Below are 27,248 nucleotides of genomic sequence, written 5' to 3' on the forward strand. Positions count from 1 at the left end.
TGTAACAGCAGATTAATACAAATTTTAATTAAAATTTTTTTAATGTTTTTGTGCTGATTCTGAAACAAATATGCTGTGATAACGCCCAGCCATATTTTCATTCAGATCACGGAGCCTTTTGGAGGAAATGGGGTTATCAGACGTGAGGGAGGTGGGACATAAAAGATCACCCCCCGCCCCTCACTTAACTCTGCCTTTGACCCTTGAGAACAACAGAAAAGCAACCTTAGAGAGTTCCCAAGAGACCAGTCTGGGACAGAGATCACATCACTGGGCCAGTGCGCAAGTATGATCTCCCTCTCTGCATCCAAAAACTGCGCCATGTGCTGCGCCAATCAACCTCCGGGGCTCAATTAGGCAGGTTTTCTCATTGACGACGTCGTTCTCAGCCTCTAAAGCTGCCTTTGATCCTCTGAGCGGCCAAACAAGCTGCAGCAGGGCCGATGTCTTCTTCAGCTGTGGCCCCTCGGACAAACTCTGACTGCAGTTCAGGGGCTGCGAGTCCTGCGTGTTTTCTTAGGTGTGAGAGGTTCCCAGAGAACAGGTCTCGCCAAACGTTTTGGCACATTGTGAGAAATATCCGCATTGTATCCTTACGAGCTGTCAGCGGTACAATTACCCGAAGCGGTGCCGTTCAGGCTGACAATCTGTTCATTTTAGGTGAAAATTAAACGAAAGAGAAATTTAAGCCTAAATTTATTCAGATTTAGGTACAAATATGCTAAATAAATGTTGTTGTGTCGTTCAGATATTCATCAAAACACTTTGTTTCTGATAGAAAATACCAAAAATATTTTATATACATTTTATTTAAGAAAATCTATTTATACCTTTTTAATATTCTATATGAAATTATTATAAGCATTAGTAAAGTGGGTATGTGCAGCTTTTTACATCTTTCTGCTGGTATTTTTATGAATAATATTTGGTTGTTGGGCTCCAGTATTTGGGACTGGATGGCTATTATGCTATTACCCTAATCTGCAGCTTCTTCAGCAGATTCTCTATCAAATTCAAGTCAGTACTAAGACCAGAGAATTTTAAAAGGTAAAAAACGGAGCTAAACATATTAATAGGAGTGTAATTTGTTGAGTTAAAGTCACTTTTTACAAGTGGAAAAAAATAATAATTAAAATTTCACATCAACAGTTCGAAATGTCTCTCTAAAAAGTCTTGGTGAGAGTCTGTAACATCCTCAAGCAGTTACTCAGCACACACAGATCTCTACAGAGGAAATGACCTTCAAATGTAAGCATTGTTTGAAGAAACTTCCTGTAAGCTGAAACCTGGAGTAACATTTCTTCATGTTTTACCTAGCTATTTTCTTTACCGAGTTGATGTTATTGCTTGGTCTTTTGTCCTTAAACCTGGTGAGCAGCTGTGGCTTTATCTGTCTGAGTCCCAAAGGTCGACGAGCATTGTGAGTCGTCTGCAGAGATCAGAGTGAGCCATCGTGCAACACAAGATCAAGCATCAAACCCCGTCCCCTTCTCTGTCACGTCAATACATGACAAACAGGACTGATTGGATTTCCAAGCCACTGGCGTTGAGCCACACATTTCATGTAAGCGCTTTATCATGTGATGAAGACTCGAGTGATGATGAATTAAGACCTAACGGCTAAAATAACTGTATTGACCCACTGGGGTTTGCACTCGTGCTTGGAGCCCAAGTTTCCGTGTTCCCAACATGTGATAGGGGAGGAGTGTGGAGGCACGCAGTGTTTGGAGGAGACTCGGATTACTGCAGTGGGATCAGGCCTGCTGGTGAACAAAGACAAGCACTCTGGCAGCGAACCGTTCCAGAGCAGTTTCGACTGTTTTTATGGACTTCTAATAGCCATGAATGCCGGTGTGAGTGCTACGTTTTTTACTACTTGTGTTTGCTTGTCCTTATAAGCAACTAAATGATAAATACTGACATGATGCAAATTGTAAAATGAACAAAGAATGCATTAGGTTTTCAAAGATTTTAAAAAGTTTTTGTAAGACAAAACATCAATGGGGCAGCCGTCAGCATGCAGTTGAAATCTGAAAAAGAAAAACTGTGCAAACAACTTTCAACAGAGTAAGTGATTTATTGTTGGTCAGCTATGTGTACAAATAAAATGCAAAGTTTCAACAATCTGTTAAGCATTGAAAGCAAAATAAATACATTCATAATTCACGTCAATATAAAATATGTACAAATTTTTGTCCTCCTCGTTCAAGTGAGAAAAAGCAAAAATTATGCATCACAACCAGACAAATTAGAGCAAAACATTGGAAATTTTAAATAAAACAAAAAACTCTTCAGACTGTTTCAGTTTTCTGAGGGTTCAGCGGAAAAGATGAGTTTCTCATCATTTGTGATGCTGTCCACAATTGAGGACAGACGTAGGAGGCTGGAGGACGCAGAAGACTCACTGGTCACTGAAAGCAAAGAAAAGTGTGTTACTGTGTTTTAATCAAAAGACATATGAAACCAGGGTAATATGCTTGTATGATGTACAAAAAGTCATAATCTTTAACTGCCAAGGCACTATGGCAGGAAAAATGCACAAAAATCCAACATTTGATTTGAATGTAACTCTGTTATTTCAAGTTGGCATTACACTTAATGAAGATAACTGCTGCAAAGACTAGCTTCTTGGGGTTACATAATGTCCACAACAATAACTGATTGTTCGGCTTTTGCAAACATTTCCAATATTTGCGGAGGGCAGAGTAAATGTAGTAAAACATGCTCAATAACTTTAAATAAATGCAACAATGCATGGTGCACCAAAATGCATTTGCTTTCAAAAGGCAAAATGTCAACCAAACCCTGTTTGACAGTGAAGTCAATCAATCAGTGTACACAAATTCTTCTTTAACATGGACCATTAACTTCTAATTAATTTGCACAATGGTTGAACAATTGATTTATATGTACTCTTTGCTTCTGCCTTTATTATGATCAACACTGGGAGTACTGCACATTATGGGTCTATTTGTGTAATTGTCCTGGATACATAACCTCTATTGATAGAATTATTCAGACAAGAAAAACTACAGTAAAAGTGGGCTTTTAGCTGTCATGTTCTGTCCAAATTTAGACCAAGGACATTGAAAATGAGGCCCATAATACACATTTTGATGCAAACAATTTCATATTGTTTACTTAGAAAGCAGCATTGTCTTTTCTATATCTGTTTAATGAAATTTATATGAATTTATATAAGTAGAGCAGAGCAGGACATAGCTCTTCTTCCTTTTTGCCCATAAGCATTGATCTTTTGTAAGCAATGGGATTTCTGTGAATACGTTATCAGAAATCTGTATCTATCTACAGCAAACTGAAAAATCTCAGGTATGTTAGAAGAAAAAGAGAGAAATTAACATACCAGAGGATGACTGAGAGCTAGAGTGGTTTACCAAATATCTGAGATGTTGAACAACTTAAAGTCATAAATGTCCTACCAATGTGAGCCCATACTATAACAATGGAACATTGTTCATTGTCCTCAAAACTTAAAAATATAGAAAGTTAGGTATGGCAAAGTTTAAAAGGTGTCACTTGTACCCTCATCTGCTCCTGTAAGATGTAACTTAGAGACAAAAAATCTTGGCAACATAACAAAACATCAGGTGCAGGTCCACAAATGTGATCCAAATCTAAGGAGGATTAGGACCATTAAACACAATTTGAAAACAAAGACAATTCCGACTTTAATATCAGAAATCTGATTAATGCATCAATAATAAGTGTGAAGCAAGAAGGGGGAGAACTAACTTTCTGGAGGAAGGTCAGATTTAAAGTGTGTTTTTTACGTGGCCAATGAAAGAATATAAAACGATGTAAAGAAAACATCTAAATGTCCAGATCAATATCTCCTGCAAATCCCACTGGCAGTCAACATTTTCAACTAGAAAAATTCAATTCATGGAAAAGGCAACAATGATGCAACTTTGCTAAACAATTTGTGTCACTCGCAAAAAGTGAAGAAGCATCATCTGTTCAATGATGAAAACTATTGACTATTGGGTTTGCATCAGCTCAGACTGCCTCACGACATTTCTGAATAAGATCTGCTTTTCTCTTTTGGCCTGCAGATGGTCACAGCGGTTAGCTTTGCCAAGCCTGAAAGAGATGAGAACCTGCACATTGCCAGTTGTGGCAATACTTAGTTCATTAACTGCTAATTGCAAGAAATTGCTGATAGATGTACCTTCTCTCTGGTTCATTGCTGCATTGGAATGATCAGCAGAGGTCCGCCAGGTCTCAGAGGACTTCTTCCATTCATACTCATTACTGGCGAGCTGCTGAAGCAAGACAGAAAGATTTTACTCATCCTACCCGTGAATAAATCTAGAATTCCTAAATGTTGGTGACAAGCTCAAATAAGTAAACAATACACAGTAACAAAACGGGCAAAAATCCATTTAAAGTTCAAGTACGGACTTTGATGTCATTTGAAAGTCATTTCATTCCCCCAGGCACAATTTGGAGCAGATTTAGAATATCAACTGGACACTAGGAGGAATTTTCTCTGAGGCGAGTGAATCTGTAAATGCTTACATTAAGCTCTTTGGTGTTCAAAGAAGTTCCGTTTTGAATTTTCTCTTGGTCATCCAGAGTCTGCAACAGGTCCTGTAGCCTTTCAATGTAACTTATGGCGCTGCGTAAAATCTCCACCTTGGGTAGTCTCTGGTTGGGATTGGCCACAGTCTTCTTTTTTAGCGCGTCGAATGCTTCGTTGATCTTCTTCAGCCTTCTCCTCTCCCGGAGCGTGGCGGCCTTGCGTCTGTCTGTCGGTGCTGACTTTCTCTTGCAGATCTTGCAGGCCCACATGAGGCACTGGCCCTCGCAGTGTGACTGGAGACCCGGAGGGGCAAGCACATGCTCCTCTCCGCTGCTTTCCCCCCCTGTCTCCGACGGGACATTATCTTGGCCTGGGGACAACGGGCTGTCATTGCTGTTAGAGTACAGAGGAGAGACCCCTGTGATGTCTATGTGTTGTAATGATCCATGATCTGCTTCCTCCAAGTAACGCAAATCACTGAAAAGATAAGTGCTGGTCTCAAAAAGGTCCATCATATTGTTGCGTCCTTCTCTCCGTTTTGACAGTGGAACTCTGGCATTTAAATAGAGCAGTGGGGACACAGTCAAGACTTATATATAGAATGTGAAACTCTATCCAACACTGGCTGCCACACTGCAACAAGCATATTAGTTTTGAATGGGTCTCTGCTGCACACTGACTTTGTGTTGGGAATAAATACATTGAGGCATTCAGAAGCTATTAAAGAGTCACCTCAAATTTCATGACAGGTGCTATAACTAAATACATCTGAACAAAATGGCTGCAATATAGTGTTATTTAATGTCTAAAGGGAAACACAAAATCTGTTTCACTTTTCGATTTTACTTCATAGGAGCAGCTAAGGTGTTGTCATGTAAAAAAAATAGCTTAAATCATATCTTTCTTTGTATGACTTAATGGTATTTCCACTTTTTTTTGCAATAACGCAATTAACTGGATGTTAAAAGCCAGCTGGACCACTTCAAAGTGATATAGATCAGGGATAAAGGGAGGGGCAAGAGGAAGGAATGAACAATTAAAGTGTCCTTATGAGAAGGACAGAAAGCATAGTTTTCAGAAACTTGTAAAGCTGCTGTTCGTTTGTAAAATTCTATTAAAATCTAACAGAAGGCTGAGTCAAATTTTTATTTGCTTTGGTACCAATTTCTGATTCTTTTCAAACTGATTTTCAGCCACAACATTCTACTGAGACTTCTCCATTAAAGGCACAATGATCTTGTTATGGCTGCCCATGCAGGTTGAGTTGTTCTGCTCAACCTCGGTGTATCATTTTATACTGTGGGCCACAGAACAAAAGTTTTTTTTTTACTTTCATGATTATGTTATGTCTTTGAAAAGTGCTGAAATTATTAATTTATTCACAGGATACTGGCCAAACATGCCTGACTTTCAACATCTTTGCTAAGGTTATATTTGGAAACCAAAGGGCTGGCTTACATGGAGGGAAAAATGTAAAGAATTACCTCTGATGTCAAAGACAAAGATATAAATGGATACAGTCCACTTCCATTGGTTTTCATCTTCTGTCATAATGTAGTAAGGGAAGGACCTAAATGCAGACATTGACAGTGTCTAAAAACAGAGTTCTTTAACAGTGAACAATATGGAGAAATTACAGGGCAGATATGGAAAAGCTGTGCCAGAAGGAAAGCAGGAAAAGAGAGCTGAATTTAAACTAACACAGATCTAAGAGAAAAAAAACGTACAAAGAACAGAACACAAGAACAAACCAAAAACTAAACACAAAGGAATAAACTAATATGACAATACCTTTCTAACAATAAAGGCATCTTGCCAAAAGTGGCAAGATTTATTGAATATAAAAGAACAACAAGGAAATGATCAAAACACAAATGAAAACCAAAAAACCCACAAGGATTTTAACACTTTCTATTTTGAGTTGTTTATCTTTGGTATAACACCTGGTACTTTTCCAAGGTTCCACAATGGATTTTTAATTACAGAAATACAATTTCAATCAGTGAAGCATATTTTTTCTATTTCTTTAAATGTAGATAACTGTGTTTCAAGCACAGTTAAGATAATTTATTATTGTACCTAAAACAAAATTGTTATTTCATATGATTAAAAATTTGTCAAACAGATTGTTAACATCCAGGAATTACAGCATTTAATCATGGCATCATTCTTACTACTTATTAGGAAGCACTTTATCAAATTCTGAGACCCAGTACATTTCAGGATGGTATAAGAATCTTTGGCAAACTTAGAAATTTTAATTTCTGCTACTAAATGTTTTCCCTGGGAAAAAAGACAGTGCATTTCTTCTTTGGTGCTTTTCAACCAATAAGAAATGAATTTCCAACCAACTTCCTGGTAAATATAGACAGGAATGTGCAGTGTCAAAACAGCTTTTGACACTCAAACAGAATTTGAGGGATTCCTGCTTCTATGCAGCTGCATGACCTTGTGCATTGAAATAAAACAAGATCAGGCAACAGCTTTTGAGAGAAGAGCCTATTTAAGTGGACTGAGAGCCTCAAACATGGGTTCCCCAGGAGGAAGTTTCTGAATGAATCAAATGTTAAAAATTCTTTAATGTGAGAGACTCTGAGCAGTCCCAATCACATCTGATTTTGGTTGTTGTAGTAACTTGTGGTTTTGTCAACAAGTGTTGACAAATTGCCCATCAACTTGAACATAACGTGTCCGCTTTATAGGTAAAACTTTATAGGTAGCACTCCTCTTTTCTACTGTAAAGAGGAGTTCCACAGGGCGCATTAGGATCCCTGCACTTCACTCTCTGTGTCATTCTCTGTAAATTTCAAAAGTGCTCATTCACCTTTTAAAAGATATCATTCCACTGAATAACAGAAAACCAGTAATCATTATTCAAAGTTATCAATTATGAATTATGCAAATATTTTTGTGCTTTTGAATCTATTTACCTAAGAAGATTTTTTGACATATTTTGAGACAAATGTTAGAGTAACAACCCAACAAGGTCTTATTATTCCCATATTTTGGGGAACCTGCACTGCCAGTTGTGGGAATTGGTTGCTTTGACTAAACATATATTTCTTCAAGGACATTTTGAAGCAACCTTGATAGAGAAATTAATGTCAGTTAATGTTCGCCCCAATAAACCTCACAACACCAGATCATATTTAAATGCAAATGATACAATTAATCAACAACAACATATTAGAAGTAAGTTAATTATATTCTATTTGTTCTTAGGGGTTTTTTTGTTGTGTGTTAAGAATTTTAACCTCATTGAGACATTTCACCTGGATAAAAAAAAATATCTACACACAAAAAGTTGAAACTGTCTTACTTTTACACAATTACTGATAGTGCACACATTTTACATACATATGTAATTATTTGAAATCTCTGCACTTGCTCAAAAAGTATTGAATGCTTTGGAATGTACACTATATCATAAAAGGTAAATGTAATGGATATTTTTCAGGTATGAATTATTCAGAAGTGCATACATTTTTATGAAGCATTTTATGTTATGAGCTTGCCAAGCGACATAAGACAGTTCTCTTGAGAGAGCATTTTAAGTCTGTGTCTTGTCAAAATGAACTATTACCTTCTATGCTGCTGTAAACAACAACTGCTAGCACAGCTTCTTATTCAGTTTCCTATTAAAAAAATACTCTGGCATGTAATTAAGATGACAATGAAGGAGTGATGATGAATAAAGTGGGTTACAAATAGAAAATGGTTTCAAATTAAGTTTCATGTGGGATCAAAATCGACCTTTATCATCCTGTGGCGAACTTAACACATCTTTGAGATTAATAGAGTCTTGTCCCTGCTGTGCAACGACTGTGTATTCTCTCCCCAGGGCTACCCTGTGCATCCTGAGCCTGATCATAAATTTACCGTCAGTGCCAAGGGGTTGACGCTTCAGCTGTCAGGAAGAATCATGGCGTTATCTGGGGAAGAAACTCAAACTGGAGGATCCGGCTTCTTTTGGAAAAAGGAGTCAGAGAGGAGAGCAGAAAGTGTAAATCAGTCTGGAGTTCAGTGAGCCACAAAGCTGGCACCTCTGCATTACAGCTAAATGGACAGACAAAATCTAATACAGTGGAGTCGAGTCAGTATCTGTATCTAAAATGTCTACATGAAACATGGTGTTTATGCTTATCCAAAGTAAATTAAATTGTCTCGCTAAAAAAAGCATAAAACACAGGACAGAAAGATGAATGTTTCTAAAGCTTTTGCAAAGAAAAAAATTGGCAAAGTTTTAGAAAGCTATCCTGGTTCTGTCCAAGGATAAAGACATTTGCTTACTGGCACATCTCTGTTTCTCAAATTAACAGGTGCACCGGAAGACACTTTTCATGGGGGCTTTACCTAAACAATCTGCAAAACCCATTGTTGCAACAGGAGCTTCCCATTCCTACAGATCCAGCGAGTGCAGGAACTTTAGTCATGGCAGCTATTAATCTTCTGCATTAACGCAGCATCAGCAGCAACTAATAAACAAAAACTACTGAACAATAAGAGCAAATTTGTAATTATCTGGCTGAATAGTTTCACAGAGACTGTATTCCCAGTTGCATCCTGCATAAATTAGCATAACTACCTAAAGGCAGTTCTAAATAACAGAACAAGTTTTAAATCTTTGGTGCGGCTTGTTTGGTTTTAACTATGAAGTGGTTATTTTTTCCAATAACTAGACGTCGCCACATTTTAGAATCTCTCGAGTTATAGTCTACTAAATTTTTCCACTCGTGTTTTAAAGTTTAATTTAGGAATATTTGAATCCAGCACCCTCAAATCCCCCAACCTTCTACTTCTGCAGAAAAACAACATTTTCTTGCCACAATGGTGACAACTCTTTTGGAGTATGTGACTAAGTGTAATATCAAATTATTCCATTCTAATAGTAGGTGTATGTCTAGAGGTTGTTTGACTGGAAGGTGAAAAGAGAAATTGAAAAAAATCTATATGTGAACTTGGATTTCCTAAGAAGAAGCCACACAAATTGTATGCATGTTACAATTTATATTTCTTTTTATAATTCAGTTATCTGAAAAAAAAAATTATTTGGTCATAGAAGGTCATTAGTCTGCTAATATTTGGGCAGGTTAAAGCAATCTGACAACATGACAGTTGTTTTCAGCAAAAATTACCTTGTTCAGGGTCAAAGGGGGTTGTTGAGGCCTTTCCCAGCTGTCATGGTGCTACAGCTGTCATCGGACTGTTGGACAGGTCGAAGGTCCATCACAGGGCTTGTATGACACGGACAGAGAAATTCAAGATTGAAAGAGACTTAAGTTAACAATTTCCTTCCATAACAAAAAGCAAAGCAACCGTTATTATATAAATGGTTTTAAATCCTGCATCTGCTGGATACTTCAGATTGGCTTAGGATTTTATTCTTTACTGAATTAAATTGTGTATTTTTTTTTAATTCTGGTTGTATTAAAATATAAAGAATTTGACTGGATTACATGTAAGTGGATTTAAATTGGACTTGATTGCATCTTTGTTTGTTGTCCTGAAACTGTTGTTGTTGAAGGAGATCCTGCATTCAAATCACATCCAGGATATGAAGATGCATTGAGATTACATTTTCTTGTTCTTTTCTACTGTTGCCAACTTAATGCTCAGTGTGAACAGATGGAGTTCCTAAGGTTAATACATTTTTTTTTAGCACTTAGCATTAAAAACTGAATTCGACATCAGGAACCAATTTTAATCTCTGCATCTGAATCTATATGATTGATCTGACTAATTTGATTATGCATTTCAGAATTGCATCTGTTCATCTTGCGAAGGGCCTTAAGATTACATCTGTTGCGAATGCTGGTATATAAACTGAATTAAAATGGAATAAAAACACTGAACAAGCATTTAATAAAGACTGAAGCAGGATGTACAACTTACATGACACTGACCAGAATTCCTGACCTCTATAATGTAAAATATCTCACTTAGCCTAAAATATTAAGTGAGATATTTAAGTTACATTCTCAGAATATTTTGCAAGTCTGTTGAAAATTCCACAATTTTGCCACATTGAACAAATCATATTAGTATTTGCCAGCTAGATGCCAGGGTTCCTTTAATAACTCTCTTTAGCACTTCTCAACAGTTCATGCAAAACCTCCAAGCCTATCATGTTCTCCAGCATCTTATGCTCTGTATGCACATGTCATGTCCATGTGATTTTTCTCCCTCACAGGGGTGTTAGAAGCAGGATCCAGTTAGGGCTGCTGCTGACATGGGGGTCACAGAAAGAACTGATAATTAACATGAACTGTAGGACCACCTCAAGCAGACTCTTCTTCTCCCCCCAACCTTCGCCCTGTTCTCCCACCTCACTTTCTACCATTCCAAACACCTCCTTCACCCACCCGTCCACCCACTCCCCCCCTCCATGTCCTAACAGCATGTCCTGTCTCAGACAGGCTCACTGGGCTGCTGGAGAGGAAACGCTGAGCACCGTGACGGACACACAGCATATAACCCAGCTCCACACCTGGGATATGAATTAGCCAATCAGGGGTTAAGTACTCTGGTCATGGGCCTGATGACAATACTTCACCTGAGATCACACCCTTACGACCTGCGGGGTCACCGGACCTCGGACTCAGGCTGTGAGGAGAGGCCTGCAGAAAGCGGATCATGTCTCAATACATTTATGAATCATAGAAAAAAGGTGGTTTTAAAACAGATTGTAAGAAAATGAGGTTTTTCTTTTTTTCCTGTTTTTCTTAGCCTTTAGGATGCTAAATTAATAAGCAAACCATAGAAATTTTTATCAGTAATTTTCCTTCTTTCCTCTGTTTTTATGTGTGTAAACATGCACAGCTTCTAAACTAGACATAGCAGTTTATGAATTTTGTGAACAATTATTTAATAACTGTACAATTTTTACATTTTCACTCCTTGTGAAGGAATTGATTTTATAATATTAACCAGATGTTCCCTTTTTATGGCTGTGTGAAGCCTTTGGTTTGTGACACATCCGATGGGTTCTTTGTTTCTCGCAACAAGGCTAAAAACCATGTGTTGAAATTTAAAGTGGGGTTGCAGGTGTTGTTTTCAGGCTCACTTTCTGACTTAGTGACTTTTACTTTTACATACAAACTATGTGGTCTTTCATGCACAGTAAATCCAAAAACACAATGTACTTTTGCTGAAAAAACTGGGTTTTTAACAGAATCAGTCTCGTGTTAGCTGAAAGTTTTTAAATGGAAGCTAGATTTTCTTAAAAAAGCCTTCAAGAAAAAGACTTTTTCTTTCACATTACCATCACAAACTTGATGTACTTTATTGGGATTTCATGTAATCAACAATGGAAATAAAAACATAATGTACTTTTTTAATCTCATGTACTCTGACACCCCTAAATAGTAATAATTCCAGTTCAACCTCTTCTCATTAGTAAATGTTGTCCAAGTTTGTCGATTTAAATCCAGGTGTTTTGTGAGGAATATTTTGGGGTAACATTATTTAAACAGCCAAATTGATAAAGATTTACCACAATAGATTTGCAGTGTTACTGCAGAAAAAGGTGGCTCTACAAGCAATTCACAACTACATACACTTTTCAGATTTTATTTGTACAAATTGTTGATCATTTACCTTCATCTTCACAATTTAAAAAAATGCATACCTTGCACTAGAGTGTAACAAGAATTCAGGTAAAATATGTTGAATTTTGCTTTTGTAATGTGACAAAATGTAGTAGAGTGTTGGAAATACCTTTGCGAAACATTGTAAACACAGAGATAATGTTGAGCTATAATAGATGTTTATAATCTCCAGCCTTTTACTAATAAACTAAATGCACGACATGCTTGGATTTTCTCAAAAATGTTGAGTACCTTGCTTCGTGTAGTTCAGCGGTGGGGTATCAACAAAAATGATCCCCAGTTTCTGTTCATTAATCATTCTGCCACAGAGCTCAACTACTTAACCTATAGCCCTCCTTTTACAGACAGCAGCCTGAAATTATGTGGCAGGAAATGAGAGATTTGATAATATCATGAACTGGATATGCCATTTCCTTCAGCAGAGAAGGTTATCAGTTATGTTTTTAAAAAGCTTTAAAACCCTTTGGGCTTCTGGTGCATTTTTGGGCTTTGCCTGAAAATGAGGATTTCGTTATCAGCTTCAGACCACTTTGGTGGAGACTTAGAAATGCACCGAGAGTTTACTTTTTTCCATACACTATCTGAAACCTCTCCATTTCTGTGCAACACCTGCTTATTGTGACAGTCGTTCTGCATGGAGGAGAGACAGACAAGGCTAAACTCTTGAGCAAACAATGACTCCTCATTTTAGGGCAGCAGGAACTAGGAGACAGTATCACCGGTCTCACTGCCTGCGTGATACCATCTTCTAATCTGTTCTGGCTTGGCTTACTCGAACTCACAGTCCAGACTCTATGGTGGTCAAACAAATCAGAGAGAAACTGTCTCTGGAGCTAAGCTAACAGACGGCTCCTCTCACTCGTGCCCTGAGCTGTATGGTTTAGACCGAAGGCTTGGGTTTCAAAGACTAAAGAGGAGGAGGTGGGGGACCGATGGCATCTGCCTTCTCTCTGTCGGATGGAGCAAGGATTCTGTTCAAAGGCACAGCGGCTCAAGTGCATCAATTAGCAAGGGAAAGAGCTCGCTAACTTCCCCAATCACTGGCAAACTCTGCGTGACCTCAGACCATTACATTATGAGACATGATGATTGTGTTGCATGCTGGTCAGGCAATGTCAATAGCCCTCTTGCAAATGGCCCGGTAGTGATGGAGTGGCTTAATGGGTTGTTCCTGCAAATGGACATAAAGAATAATAATAACCATATTTGGTTTTTTGAAGCCACTCTTAAGAGGTTGGCAGATTTTTCCAGCTGTTAGCATTTCTGTCCCGCCGTTGCTTCAGTTGTAATAAACACCGAGAGTGACCCTTTGCAGCTTATCACCTGACATCCAATGGTAATTTAGTTTGGAGTGATCTGAAGGCCACTCCTGATTGATTCTGTCCTCATTTGGAAGAGTGATGGATTACCCTCTTGCCACTCGGTCAGTTTGGTGTTGTACTCCTGCGCCCACCAGACAAAGCGACTGATGGGGACTTAGAGGGGCCACTGGCCTTGACCCAGCAACAGACGATAGTAGATCTTTTGTCTAGCCCAGTGAGGTGAGGCATTGACCCCAGTGCTCTTAGTGCGTCTGGCCCTCTATCCATCTTATATTAATGCACTTTTCCAAAAGTTAAATATCATGAGAGGCATTTGCTATAAGATACATGCACAAAAACTTTGGAAGCCGAATCTAAATCAAAAGAAAAGCATGCCTTTGATGTTGCAGCCTGTAAATGATATGATGACGCGACATTATCAAGAGCATCACGCTGCCTTTGGGAGTCAAGGATGTCGCCAGCGATAATACAAAATGAATCCGGTCATCAGCAAGTGTGACTGCAACCATGGCAACCCCCATGACAATGATCCACCAATATTATTTTTTCCTGAAGCGACTGAGCCTAGAACAAAGCGAGTTTTGTTACATTGAAAAAAGACTACAAAAACAAGAGGAGACCTTTGCTTTTGGGGGGAGAAAGTACCCAACTGCAGGAGAAACTAACTGGATATTGATAAATGTCAGTGTTGATGAGCGAGAAGAGTAGGACTGCTGCGCTGTAGAATTGGTTTTATGGGGGTATATCATTAAAACAACAGATGAGGCCACAGAAAGTGCTGAGTGGAGGTGATAATATGATAGCCATGAAGCCTTGTGGGGTTAGGTTTAGAAAATTCAGAATCATTCCCTATATAATGAATTGCTAAAAGCTGGGTCTGTTATGGACATGTTATAAACTCGAGTATTATTTGAAATTGGTGGCACATAAGGTTTGAGGCATTGGTGAAGCAGACAATGAAAACATTATTTAGCTTAATGATGGAGCGCTGTTTTTTTAGGCTTTTCAGAGTAAAAGACAAAGAACTGTTGGTTCCAGTTGGGTTTCACTCTGAATGGATTTACACCTCTGGATGTTAGATAAGGTCTAGGATGTTTTTACACACTTTATGCCACATGATTACCATCGGAATGTCAAGTCTTCAAGTCATTCTCAATGCGCTTCACCCATATCTTCTGTAGCACATTATATTGGACTGGCTCATAAATCAAAAACGAATCAAAAATTTAAACTACCAGATTGGTTTGATCGGAAAACCCTTGAAATGGACTCTTCCCTTGTTAATCAAGTATTGGCCCTTTGCAGGTGACGTCACTCTCTTCGAAACCCCGCCCGTTCCGCCATGACAGACGTCAAAACAACCTATGCCCTAATGCAAAACCAGTAAAAAAAAAAAAAAACCGCACATGTGGTTGCCTAATATCGCTTTTATTTACTTTAATTTGCAGGGAAAAATGGTCACAGGGTGCTGCGCGGTCGACTGCACAAACAACGGTGAAAACCAAACTTTTATTATAAAACCCGAAGAAAGATTCGGCGGCGATGGATAAAGACCGTCAGCCCTCGGTGTAACCGCGGATTTGCAACGAACACTTTTTACAAGGTAAAAAGATTAACGTTCATTTAATTTATAAGTATGTAAGATTAGAAAAATATCAAATATTGCATTATGGCGAAGGTACGCGTCTTAACTGTCAGTAACCATGGAAACAGTGCTCCACCGTCATGTAGCCTAGCATGTACGGAAAAAAGTGGTTAGCTTCTGTCTTTTGTACGTTTTTAAGGCTGGTCCGGTTTAAGGAGAGACGCCGTTTATGACAGTGATATTAATCATGTAGTGTGAATTCAGGCAAATTTGGTAATTTTATCAACACGTCAGGAGGGATGAAGTACGGGTCGGTTTGTGAGCTAGCTGTTTCAAGCTCCTGTCTATGAGCCCCAAACAGGTGTGTTACGCTCAAAGACAAATTAGCTTCCCTTGAACAAGAAGATGCCATGAATAAACTGGCAAAAACAATTTTGGAAAGTTCTGTTCAATACTCCCGATCCTCATTTCCAACTTCCATCATGGCGCTTCAAATTATTAAGTGACGTAGTTGCAAATTGGGGAGAAATTTTTTTAAAATATTGAACTTAAAAGATTAAGGCATGTTATGGACCAAGGAAGCAAACAGACAGGGCAACACAAGGAAACAGTTACAACAATAAAAATACAGGCGCATAAATATCGAGGATTGTGATTCCTGACAATGAGAAGGTGGTTGATTATTTATTATTTAACTCCAGGAGCTGAGCAAAAACTCAGGGAAACAACTAATTAGGGTTAAAGTAGATAATTTAACAAGTAAATTAAAGTGCAACTACTTATTTACTAACACAATAGATAATAAATTATGACATTGAGCACCAGAAGTTACTGGTCTAAGTCTGTTTACATTCAGACTACACAGTAAATCATTAAAATGCATTTTCATCCAGTTATTTTTTTGTTTGTATGTCTGTTCTAGCAAGATCTTTTTCTTTTGTACTATTTAACTTGAATAAAATGCTGCTTGCAAATGTATGAACATTACCAGCAGAATTTTAACATATTTAAAAATATGGGTTCTGGATATCTATGTCAAATAAAGCCAAATCTTTGACCTGGTTATTTACGATCCTTTGACCTTGTGTGAAAGCAGCAAATAAAATGGGATTTAAAATTGATCCTTAGAATGTGGGCCATCCGTACGTGTGTGGCCCCGTAAGAAAATCCAGAGATTCTCACTTTTGACACTCGCATGAATTATTCCCAACAGGTTTTGTATCCCCATCCAAAACCTTTTTGACTTTTTGGACTAACGTTACAATCAAAACAAAGAAGAAATTTATTGACTATTGACAGTTCTGCATCTGCAGGAGATCGACTCAAGCACATGGGAGTTTTGTCAAAACGCATGTGCATCATCCTAGTTATAGAAACACAGCAGTGAATTGAACATTTTATTTCAGGAGGTGCATCTTTGTGGTTGCATGCAAATCTGGAGCAAAATGCAACAAAAAGATACACACACATACACACACAAGTGGTCAGAATTTGAAGAGCGTGCCCAATGTCATGCATTTCACTGGGCATGAAGATCATCACCACCTGTTTTATACTATAAAACATCTTGTATTACTGTTGTGGAAGTTATTGGAGATTGAATTTCATTGTGTGTTTAAAAGTGATGCAGGTGCATACAGGAAAATGGTCAGACGGATGTAGTATTATTGATAGAACGGCGGCGGTGTAAGCTTTATTCATTTCATGGTCTTATTGTAGAAAGTATTCAAGGAGGGATGTTTCACAGTAAACGAAGCCCAACAAATGAAATAATGACTCCAGAAAGTGTCTTTTACTAAAAGAAGCTCATCTGCTCTGAATGCAAACAGAACATCAGATGCTGTGAGATTTTTTTTCAGAGAAAGCCCTTGGCTGAGGTTTTAGTGGATCGTTGCTCTTAATGACTTAATCCAAGTTCAGTCTCAATGGTCTGAGCTCTTTGTATGTGCATATGAGACTGTGTAATCCTCACAGTGAGATGGGAGCCCAGAGCTGACCTCACTGTTTGGTTTCACAGGGTCTCCGGGGGCCAGGGGAGGTTCTGGGGCTGCTTTTTGCTGCAGAGCAGTCTGAAACACTGACATGCAGGCCAGGGTCCACGGGGACCGCCAGTCCCCAGATCTTGTTACCGCTGGGTTAGTCACGCTCTGTGAGATTTATGTGTGGAACAGTAGTGAGGGTTTGGGTTGCACAATACCACCAAAGTGTCGCGATGCTAATCCTCGGCAGAACTGAACTTCCACTGCCAAAGATGTGTGTGTAATAGTTCAGAAAAAAATATATCAACTTCAACTGAGTTTACTTATTAACTTCATTTATTTCTGCTCTTGAACACAATTCCTCTTGGATTGTATCACTAATGCAAGAAATGTAGAGTTTGATTACATTCACTGTTCCTAAATTGACTTTTTTTCCCATTGCTTCAAACTGTCTCCATTCGATAAGAAACATATTTCCCTAAAGTTCCTTAAAAGTTTAGGAAGGTAAGTGTGAAATTCTTGTCTTCACACAGTTCACAAAATTGGAATCGTCATATTTTCTAAATACCAGATATTTCTGATAAGAATAATTTCACAATGAGGGAAAAATTACAGTTTTCTGCAAGCAAGATTATACCTACCAAATCTACTAAAATGTATAAAACTTTAAAATATTGACTACGGTACTGTAATTATTAGATTTTTTTTTAACACATGTGTTCAATACTCTAATGGCAAAACACTCCACTCTCAGTTATTGAGCACTAGAGTGACATGTAAGAAATAATGTTTTAATTAGGATAAAAAGATGCCTTTACGTTTTAAATTTTTTAAAAATAATGCTGACCTATAGCTGATATCATAGTGAAATGTTTGGTCAACAATTTCCTCTTAATTTTCTAAAGGTAGAAAATTATGCTATTGATATTAAACCAGTGATTTAATATTACTGTTACTCTTATGGTGGATTGATTTTGGTAGGTGTTACATAGAATGCAGTTATGGTTAATGTTTTCTATAGTTTCTATCTTTGTTTTAGTTACATAGATGGTACACCAGGCCCAGTTCTTCTTTCTTAAACAGAATCATCTATTACTGCCATTTATTTTGTGCATTCTGTTTGTGTGATAGAACATAACCTGTGTGATTCTGTGCTTTTGGTGCTATTTTTTTAACCCTGTTTTGTTCTTGTTTTGCTAATTTGTACATTACGAAAACTACAACAAAACACCTCTATAACACCTTAAATGTGTTTTTGTTGTGAACAGCTTTTAATTTTCAGCTCATCTTTATTTTAGTTCTTCACAACTTGACAGCCTCCCGTCAAGCTGTTTTGGACATAGATGAATTTTCTGTTTGTGATTTTAAAAATTTTGCAAGATTCCACCCGCTTCACCTTGTTTGTTACCCTGTCATGCCACTAAATCTTTGATACTATTTGTATATTCATCCCAATATCTACACAACTTCTGAATGTGGCTGACTTTTACATGACTGTTTTATGAAAAGCCCATCTTGCTGGCCATGTTTTTCCTTTAGATGGCTATAAAACAACTTCTAGGCTGATTAGTAAACTGTAGCAAGGTAAGAAGAGTTTTGGTGCAAACATATGAAGAATTGTACTGAGCAGATGTTAGAGACCTGAAAAGGCATTTTGGTTCATTCTCCTTCCAGACGTCCAACACAATTCTTATGTATTCAAATTACGTGTAATTAAACAGTTGAGTCTTTATTGCAGATTTTAGCAACAATCCAACAATAACAAAAAACTTAACTTAAGTTTATGTGAAGACCACACAGCAAGACAAATGGATCTGTGGTGGTCGTTTTTAAAGATAGCACTTGTCCTGGCTGACATTTGGACAGGCCACTAGTTAATGTGTTGTTTCACACTGTTTAGCCTTGATAGGGTGGGCTCGTGGTGTGGATGGAGCCAAGCAGGACCACCTCCCTGGTGACTGACCCTGGCTGCTCGGGGCAGGCGAACAGGTGGGACAGGACCCCCCAATACTCAGTCCTGGACCCCCAGTTGGGAGAAGATACTCGTCTTTCCTGATGTGTATTTTCAGGTAAATGTTTTTTGATGCATTTAGTTAATTTTGGCCCACAAACCATTAACTTAGATGCATAGTATCTGCAGAAAGAAGTATCAGACGGCAAATATTGACTAAACAAAAGCTGAGTTATAACATCTCAATCTTAATGTGGGAGGTTTTAGCAGCCCTATGCTACATTGCAGAGACATAAGGACTGCACCCCGCTAATACACACACACACACACACACACACACTCCACACCCTCCTGCATGAATGCAGACCACAAACAAGCAGCATAAACAATGCTGTGAGCGTTCCTTGTGTTTTATCTCCTCACCACCCACAGTTTACACCAGTAGGGAGCTGAAACTTTGCGCTACCCTGGGTTCATCTCTGACTCCCCTAACTAATCACCATGCCCAATCCTATCACAGAGCAGCGCTCCACTCATTAAGGCTTAACCACCCTCTTGCCAGTCAGATTACCCAAACAAAACTGTAGCTTTAAACTTCTTTTAGACAGTATTTCAGTTTCCCACAAACCAGATTCTGTTGTAAGCTGTAAAAAAAATGGCAGCTTAATCTCTATGTTCGCCACTTTGGTGGATTTTAGATGTTATTTTATAAGAGCAGCACCGATGACAGAGAGCCTATTGCTCATTTGGACATTCTTTGTGAGTGACTTCCTTTAGGGGTCGTGTTTGAGTTCTGAGTCATTTCTTCACGGCTCTCAAATGAAAGAAAATAAGGATGATGAACAGTAGAGAGGAATTGTCTCATCTCAAACTGGTGATTCCCCTGATTTTCCCTCTGCTCTGCTGTCTAGCACTGACCTGCTTACTCATGCAGTACCTCCTAGCAAAACAGAGCATTCCCATATTCATAGCGTAGAATTTAATAATTAACAACATGCTGTTTCCAGAGCAGATCTTGTTGCTCCACCTACTCTTACTGTTCCGGACTGAGGAAGATGAAAGGCGACGGCAGCGGTTGTTGGATGTGTCTGTCGGACATGTTTTTCTTGATTCCTCCTCTCCATGTGGTCCCCACAGACCTGCTTTCACAAACAGCCTGCTGGCTCAGGGGAGAGGTAGCGATTTGAATAAGAAAAGAGGCTCGACTTGGTAGCAGAGTTGGTAGATGTTGCAGCAGAGATCTCCCCAGGAGCATTCAAAGCTTACGGCATGTGTACAAATCCCAACAACATGAAATCAGTTGATGTATTAAAATATGCTTACTTAGTCCCACCAGAAGCATAATTCACTCAGACTGACACACCAATACAAACAGAAAACCTTTCCTTCTCAGGGAAGTACTAAGTTTTTTTTTGTTGCTATGATTGACTTTAAGTTTAAAGTTTTATTTAAATAAGTCATTAATTTTCTAAGGTGGGGTTTTCATTTATATTTTTTAAGTAGTTAGAGCTTCTTATCAGACGGGAAATTAGTTGGCCAGATCTCTTAGATGTAAATCATGTCAACTGGTTTACCTTCTTTCATGTTCTCTGCTTCAAGGTTATATCAGTTCAAAAAACACAGCAGAAAGTGTACCGTAATAACTGAAGCAACATAAAAATCAACAATACAGTGTTTTCTGACACTAAGGAAACCAGTTCAGTTTTAGCTGAAGGAAATGTGATAAGAGAGGAGATTCTACGTGATAGTAACTATTGCAGCATTAAATTCAATATAAAAAGTATTGAACCAATATAGTGGACCCACGATGTTCTCACAGGTCAGGCCTATTTTCATTTTCATACTTCAAACACCAAATATACCTTAATATGCATTAGTCCACACAGTAGAAACCATCTTAGCACAAACAGAGAAGCTAATATCTACACTCTTCCTTATTACCACTCTTGGAGGTACAGCCAATCAGCAGCAAAGAAAATAAGCGGTATCTTAGATTGGCTTCTTTGCAAACGAGCCAATAGCATGTCAAGTAGCATCATGCAAAAAATCAGCAAATAGGTGAATTTTTCATTAATAATTCAGAGTTACATTCCACAGAAAAATATACCAATATGTGAATCCACAAACTGCAAACTTTTGAGTTTAGATAGATGATTGCTTTGGACTTAACTGTGCTGTAATTAGATGTGTGATCTGGATCTATTCTTTCGTCTAGGTAAGATGCTGACTGCACACAATCTCACTATATAGACTTAAAAATACTAACATTTCAGTACTATTAATATAATTTTATTTAAAGAAATTCTCATATAACAAACCTATACTAATTTTTACAATAAATCTCTTATTTATGTACTTATTTTTTGATATCCTAAAACAGACTAAGCTAGAATGCTCTGAGAAGGCTTGATCAAGCTAAAATTGCTAATTTTCACTGCTTAAAATAACTTTAAGACCTAGTGGACCTAGAGTATTGTAGAATAAATCACTGGAGAATGAATATCATTTTCTCTATTAAAAGAGAAAGAAGCAAGATTTTAGACAGATTGCTTGTCACTGCTGTCAGAAAAGTTACATACTAAACTTTCTGACAGCCTAGAAGAGATAGTGCATGACAGTGAAGAGCTGTCAAGATCTGGGAAGTAATAAAAAATGTTTTTTTTTTGGATGCATCTATGTTAGCGGTTAGATGGTGAAAGAATTTATGGTATAAGTTGTGTTATTTCCTTACATAAGTTGCTTTATTGTGAAGTAAAGTTCATAACTGATAAATAAGACACATTTGTGTAAAACAGTTATGTATTTACTTCTAAAAAATAGAAGTGGTGCCTGTAGAGCAATAGAACACACAAAACCCATCTGGACATATTCCATATATGCTTTATTACTTAAATATGAGCTTAAGTAACAAAGTTTTCTGCTTCTGGATTATTTGCTGTTGTTAATGTATCTAATTTACTTTATTTTATTTATTATAGCTATCCTTGGCTTGGACGAAAATAAGTCAATAAAACTTATGCTAATTAGTCAAAAAATCAATCCATTCACAACCACAGAAACAATGTAAATGTATAACTGTCTATTGTGTAATGATGCAATGACTGCCTGTAATTTCATGCAAAGAAGTACAGATACAGTTCTCTTTCTTTGCACACCAGCCAGATGCATTTTCTTCCTCTCTCCTTCAGGCATTTATTTGCTGCTGCTTGTTGCTTGTTTCTAGTCTGGCACCATCCCATCATCCACCTCTAGGCTCTCAAAGGAAATTCACTTTCCTCATGAGTCCCAGTTTCTAAATGAAAGCATAACAGCAAGTAGTGATGAGCTCAGAGCATAGTTGCCAAATTCCAATTATAATTTGTAATAAAGTGTGAGCTGTCTGACTTGCGTGAATCACTCGCAGGCCTACGGCTGTTACTGGCATGCATGAAATCCAAACCACTGATCCCTTCATAACTCATTTCCTACTCGTTTACAGTTTCACTGATTCTACTTTGGATTATATGTAATCTATGTTTATATTTAACCTTATATTTACATAAATACTTCCAGGTTTAATTTAATAATTATAGAAAGTCAAAATCTATTTGGTTGAACTATGTATAAACATCAAAAACTGTCATCCTTCATTGGCATTTGATTTCAGCTGGAAGTACACTTCGTTGTTCATCCAACAATATCAAGTTTTCTTGTATTCAAGTTTTTCAGGTATTTGCACTGTTGGTACAATCTATGATTACATTGCTTAAACAAATCATGTTTTTTATATTGGAAATAATGCTACCTTTCAACTGTGACTGAGCATGGAAAAATACTAAATTGTACAGCATCACAACATATTTTAGGTCCTATAGCTGACAACCTAGGTCAGCACATGCATTTGCAAAACTAAAACCTTTCCTCTCCGTTGCACCTCAAGTAGACTTTCTGATGCTTTTTTTATTTGCCCAGTGCTTGTGGCAAATGAAGCCTAAATTGGTATTTGATTAAAAACCTTTGACCAAACATTGGTCAAAAGCTGGAGGTCAAATTTAAAATATTTATTTTTAAATTTTCAATAATTCTGATAAGTTACATTACTAAAATGTTTTTTTTTGTAGCACATCTTTTGCTGGGTTTGTATTTGTCTGTTGTGTGTAGGGCAGCAAAAGGCAGGGAGCAAAATGAGAAGCAAGAACCATCATGGCATTTATGTGTATCTATGTCTAATGACGATGTTTCTTCATAATTTACATTTACATACAATATTTACATTAAGTACACTCTTTATCGACACAAATATAATGTTTTTAGATTTCAATGATTTAAATAATTTATTTAGGCTGTTCTTTATCCAAGTATGGAATGATTAAACAGCAAACAACTACAGTGGTTTTTAAAAACAACACTTATTTGCACAGGTTTGTGCACACGGTGCATTTCAGAGCATAAAGAACTTGCTTCAGTATAGTCACAGTCATTTTCAACTGAGTGATCGGCTTGTTTTGTAGACTCCTGAACTTCCAGATCAATTTTATTTCATTTGAGGAGGTAGTTTGCGTAAGACTATTTAAATTTGAACATTATTGGGTATTGTTGCAGGACAATGACCACAAATATGTATCAAAACCAGTTCCAAGTCATCAACTTCAGGTGTTCCTACTATTTCAGTGGCTACAAGTGGTACAATCCAACACTGAGGCATCCAAACTGCTTGTACAAATAATTTGGGTGTTGTTTGGAGTTGTAGGATAATTTGGGTAAACCTAGTCGGGTCACATAGAGTTCACATAGAGTGGTTTGATATATTTCAGTTTGTGAAACACCCCCAAAAATGTTTAGAAGCACCCTTTCAACATTTTAATAAAACAATAAGACAGTGTGCAAGTTTGGATTGTGTGCTACTGAAACCATTATGGCAACACTCAGACATTCTTCTTTCTGCAAATAGAGTATAAAGGTGATTTGCACCAATACAGCCCTGGCTTTATGTCACTGCAAAGATTTCCCTTCGCTGCACTGTGCCCCTCAGAGTTAAAGTTACATGATGAATGACGGGGTAATCAGATCAACTTTCCAATGCAGTGAGACACCGCCGCCCAAGAGACAGTGCTGCAGGACGAAATGTTTTGCGATGAGGCCAAAAGGGCACCAAGATAAAGATGGAGCATCTCAAGAATGTGAGACTCAACAAACACATAACTGATCCAAATCATGAGGCAATTACTCTTTATCTCTCAAGAACAATTCAGCTTTCATAATCCAGTTATCAGAAGAAGAATATGAAAAAGTGAGAGGTGACGTTGGGGGTTGGTGGGCTGATGGGGTTAGAAGGGGACTGGGGGTGTCTCTGCTCCTTGGAGCCTTCATTGAGTGCTTGATGGATGTTCTGTAACCAATGGAGAAGGAGTGCACCCGTAGCCGGGGTAAGCACACAATCTTCTCAGCAGATTAACTCCCATTGATTTATAGAGATTTACTTCAGGAAAGAAAACAGCTGGCAAAAGCACAGATACCAGAACTGGCAAGGCATAAATTTAGCTGGAGAAAGGCCAGCTCATTTGTTAAAAAGATGATTCCTAAAGTGGATACATGATATGATTATGCAATAGGAGGTTCAAGATGTGAAAATCAACAGGATGTCTTAAAAATCAGAAAGAAACTACTTTTAAAAAAATGCTGAAAATATGCATTATCTCAGTAAAAAAGGTTTTTAACATGGATGACATAATTCACTCCTCAGGGTACCATTCCATCATGCAAAATAAATAGGTTTTAGAAAACCTATTTATTTTGCAAGTAAGTAACAGAACTGTTACTTACTTGCATATACATATACCTCTCTGTTGCTAGAGTTTAAGCACTGTAAAAAGAATATGACCCACTGGAGGTTAACACTGATATCAGTGAATGCTATTCTGCACCATTAAAGGGTTATATCAATCTAATCAAAGAAATCTGGATAATATTTGATCATCTCTAGTCAAAATTACAGATGCTTAGATTGTTAAGACCTGAGCTGGATTGATTTTCATTTAACCCGATATTCTTTAAAACAGTGTGAGATTCAAATAACCTATGTTCTGTTTGTGAATTAACAAAAGGGAGCATTAACGTTTTTATTTTTGGGGATTATAAGACAAAAACACCCACTTCAGTATATAGAATAAACCACCTGGACTGAATGATTCAGAAATCACAAATGATTTTAAACACAATTTGAGTTAGAAAACATTTCATCTATAAATAAAATTTGGAATGTGGGCCCATACGGGGCTGCATTCATGCCAAAGGTGCCAGTGTTCTCATTTGTTGTGCTGGTTTGCTTTCACATCTCTTTAACATTTTCACAATTTGTCAAGTAACAACTAAAGACCATCCATGTGCCTCATTGTTATGTCACGAGATATAAAAATACAAACTTCCGTATAACTGAGAAGTGGAAGGAAAATTATACAATTTTTCTTTTCTTTTTTTTACAAGAAAAAATCTGTGATACCCTAGGTAACAAAGCAAGCTATATTTGACTTTAAGTGTATCCAAACATAGAGGAGAGTGTTTCCATTGGAGGTTCTGTGTACACAGATGGACATTTTATATTTTATATTTCAGATTCCAGGTTTGTCAGCTGAGTCATGAGACATTTTAATCATGTTCAGGGAAATGGAAGAACTTGGAGGTAATTTATTTAGGTTTATCACCTGAACACCATGTGTGGAACAGCATGTAGTTGTGGGTTTTATTGTTGATGTAAAATTATTTATTAGGTCAATCTTAACTGGAAACATTATGATAACTGGAGCCAACATTTTTAAAGAGACTTGACTCCTATTATGAGTTAAACTGCCCTACTGCCAAGTACTGATTTCACACATTTTTCAGGCACATTATAATAAACCTGGCTGCTGTTAGAGAAAGATGACTGCATAATTCCTCCACAGAGAGGAGTCCATTAAGTCAAGATTATCTGAAAAGTTGCCGGCAGGAGAAAGGAGATAATGTCAGAGCGTTTCTGAGAAATGTATATTGGAAGGAAAAACAGCGTAGCTTTGTTATGCCTGTTGATTTCAGTTTCTCTTCCAGTTCACACCCCTAATATTCCTCTATTAACATGAAAAATCTGTCGCAGCCAAGAATTAAGACAAAGAAAAAATAGGAACTTAAAAGTTATTTAATGGTGTGATTATTTTCTCAGACAAGTCCAAACATGTAACATGTAACATGAGGGGACACACTCGGGATATTTGGGCTTCACTTCATTTTAATATGCGTAAAATGAAGGCAAAATGTCCAAGTCATGTACCATTAGAAATGCAAAATGGCATGCTGGGGAATATGCTCAGGACATCCACTAATAGAGATCGTGTTTAATTAGCTGCATCATCATGTTGGAGCCCGTTATGGGGGCTTTGTGGTTCAGAATACAAATTGAAAAATTTTAAAGAAAAAAATGAAGCATAATGTAAAATAAGGCACAACTGCTTTAACAGTTGGGAATAAAAGAAGAAAATACAAACAGACAGGACTCAATTGCAACTCTTAAAGAAAATCTAAACTAATGACTAAGATGATGTTCCTTGAACACCTTTCAGCATGTGTACTAAAATAAGGAAAGGAGTTCATATCATTGGATGATTACTTGCGTCGTGTATTACATCCTTAGTTCCCCTGGCATGTTCAGCCTAGTTTCTACCTTTTAGCATTTCTTGTTTAAGATTTTCTCTTTTTTGTGCAATTATCATGGAGTCCATTGGAATACATTAATGGTCAGAAATTGATGAATTTTCTAACTTTTCAAAATCAATGAGTCAGTATCGTTCCTGGGTACTTTACACTAAAATAACACATAAAGAGTTGACATGATATTTTACCCAAAAAGTTGAAAAAAGCTTATATTTAATTGGATCAAGAATCTAATTGAATATTCACTCACAACTCATAACAGGATAGACAAGCACAAACAATCAACAAACACACGATTTAAATAACATTAATTGTTATTTTGTGCATGGAACTGTTTAAACAAACAGCACAGTAATTGTAGCTAATACAGTAATTTTGTTTTGTGTGGTTTACCTAATTTTGTCCAGCAGAAACATTCGTTTTTAAAACATTTTGCAAGTACATACATATCCTTTCAGTATATATTTAAAGTATGTTTTTAATAATCTGCTCTTAGTTTACTTTAAGAAAATGCAGTTTCTTCAGAGTTCAGAACAACAATGCAAACTGTATTAAATCCAAAATCTTCACTCTTAAGTGAAATTATGAGCATTTTTCCA

At 37.3% G+C, this 27,248-nt stretch overlaps 1 protein-coding gene and 1 long non-coding RNA gene across 3 annotated transcripts in view; one reads left to right on the plus strand and one right to left on the minus strand.

Annotated features, from left to right (window-relative positions):
- Positions 1-2,057: 2,057 nt before the first annotated feature.
- myf6 (myogenic factor 6) lies at positions 2,058-5,118 on the minus strand. Of its 2 annotated transcripts, none has more exons than XM_028043283.1 (3): positions 4,540-5,118; positions 4,190-4,280; positions 2,058-2,411 (listed from the first exon to the last, which is right to left on the minus strand). In XM_028043283.1, the coding sequence occupies exons 1-3, from the start codon at positions 5,056-5,058 to the stop codon at positions 2,302-2,304; spliced, it is 720 nt and encodes a 239-aa protein (XP_027899084.1). In that variant the 5' UTR covers positions 5,059-5,118; the 3' UTR covers positions 2,058-2,301. The 2 variants fall into 2 exon arrangements, with proteins under 2 accessions (XP_027899084.1, XP_027899083.1); XM_028043282.1 differs by having other exon boundaries at positions 4,190-4,283.
- Positions 5,119-14,716: 9,598 nt separating this feature from the next.
- LOC114161236 (uncharacterized) overlaps positions 14,717-27,248 on the plus strand; it is a 31,080-nt gene continuing 18,548 nt past the window's right edge. The window contains exons 1-2 of the long non-coding RNA XR_003598967.1: positions 14,717-15,075; positions 18,937-19,105. This is a non-coding gene — a long non-coding RNA (uncharacterized LOC114161236). The remainder of the gene's footprint in view (positions 15,076-18,936; positions 19,106-27,248) is intronic.

The sequence above is a fragment of the Xiphophorus couchianus genome, chromosome 17, assembly GCF_001444195.1.
Source record: "Xiphophorus couchianus chromosome 17, X_couchianus-1.0, whole genome shotgun sequence".
Lineage (NCBI taxonomy): Eukaryota > Metazoa > Chordata > Actinopteri > Cyprinodontiformes > Poeciliidae > Xiphophorus > Xiphophorus couchianus.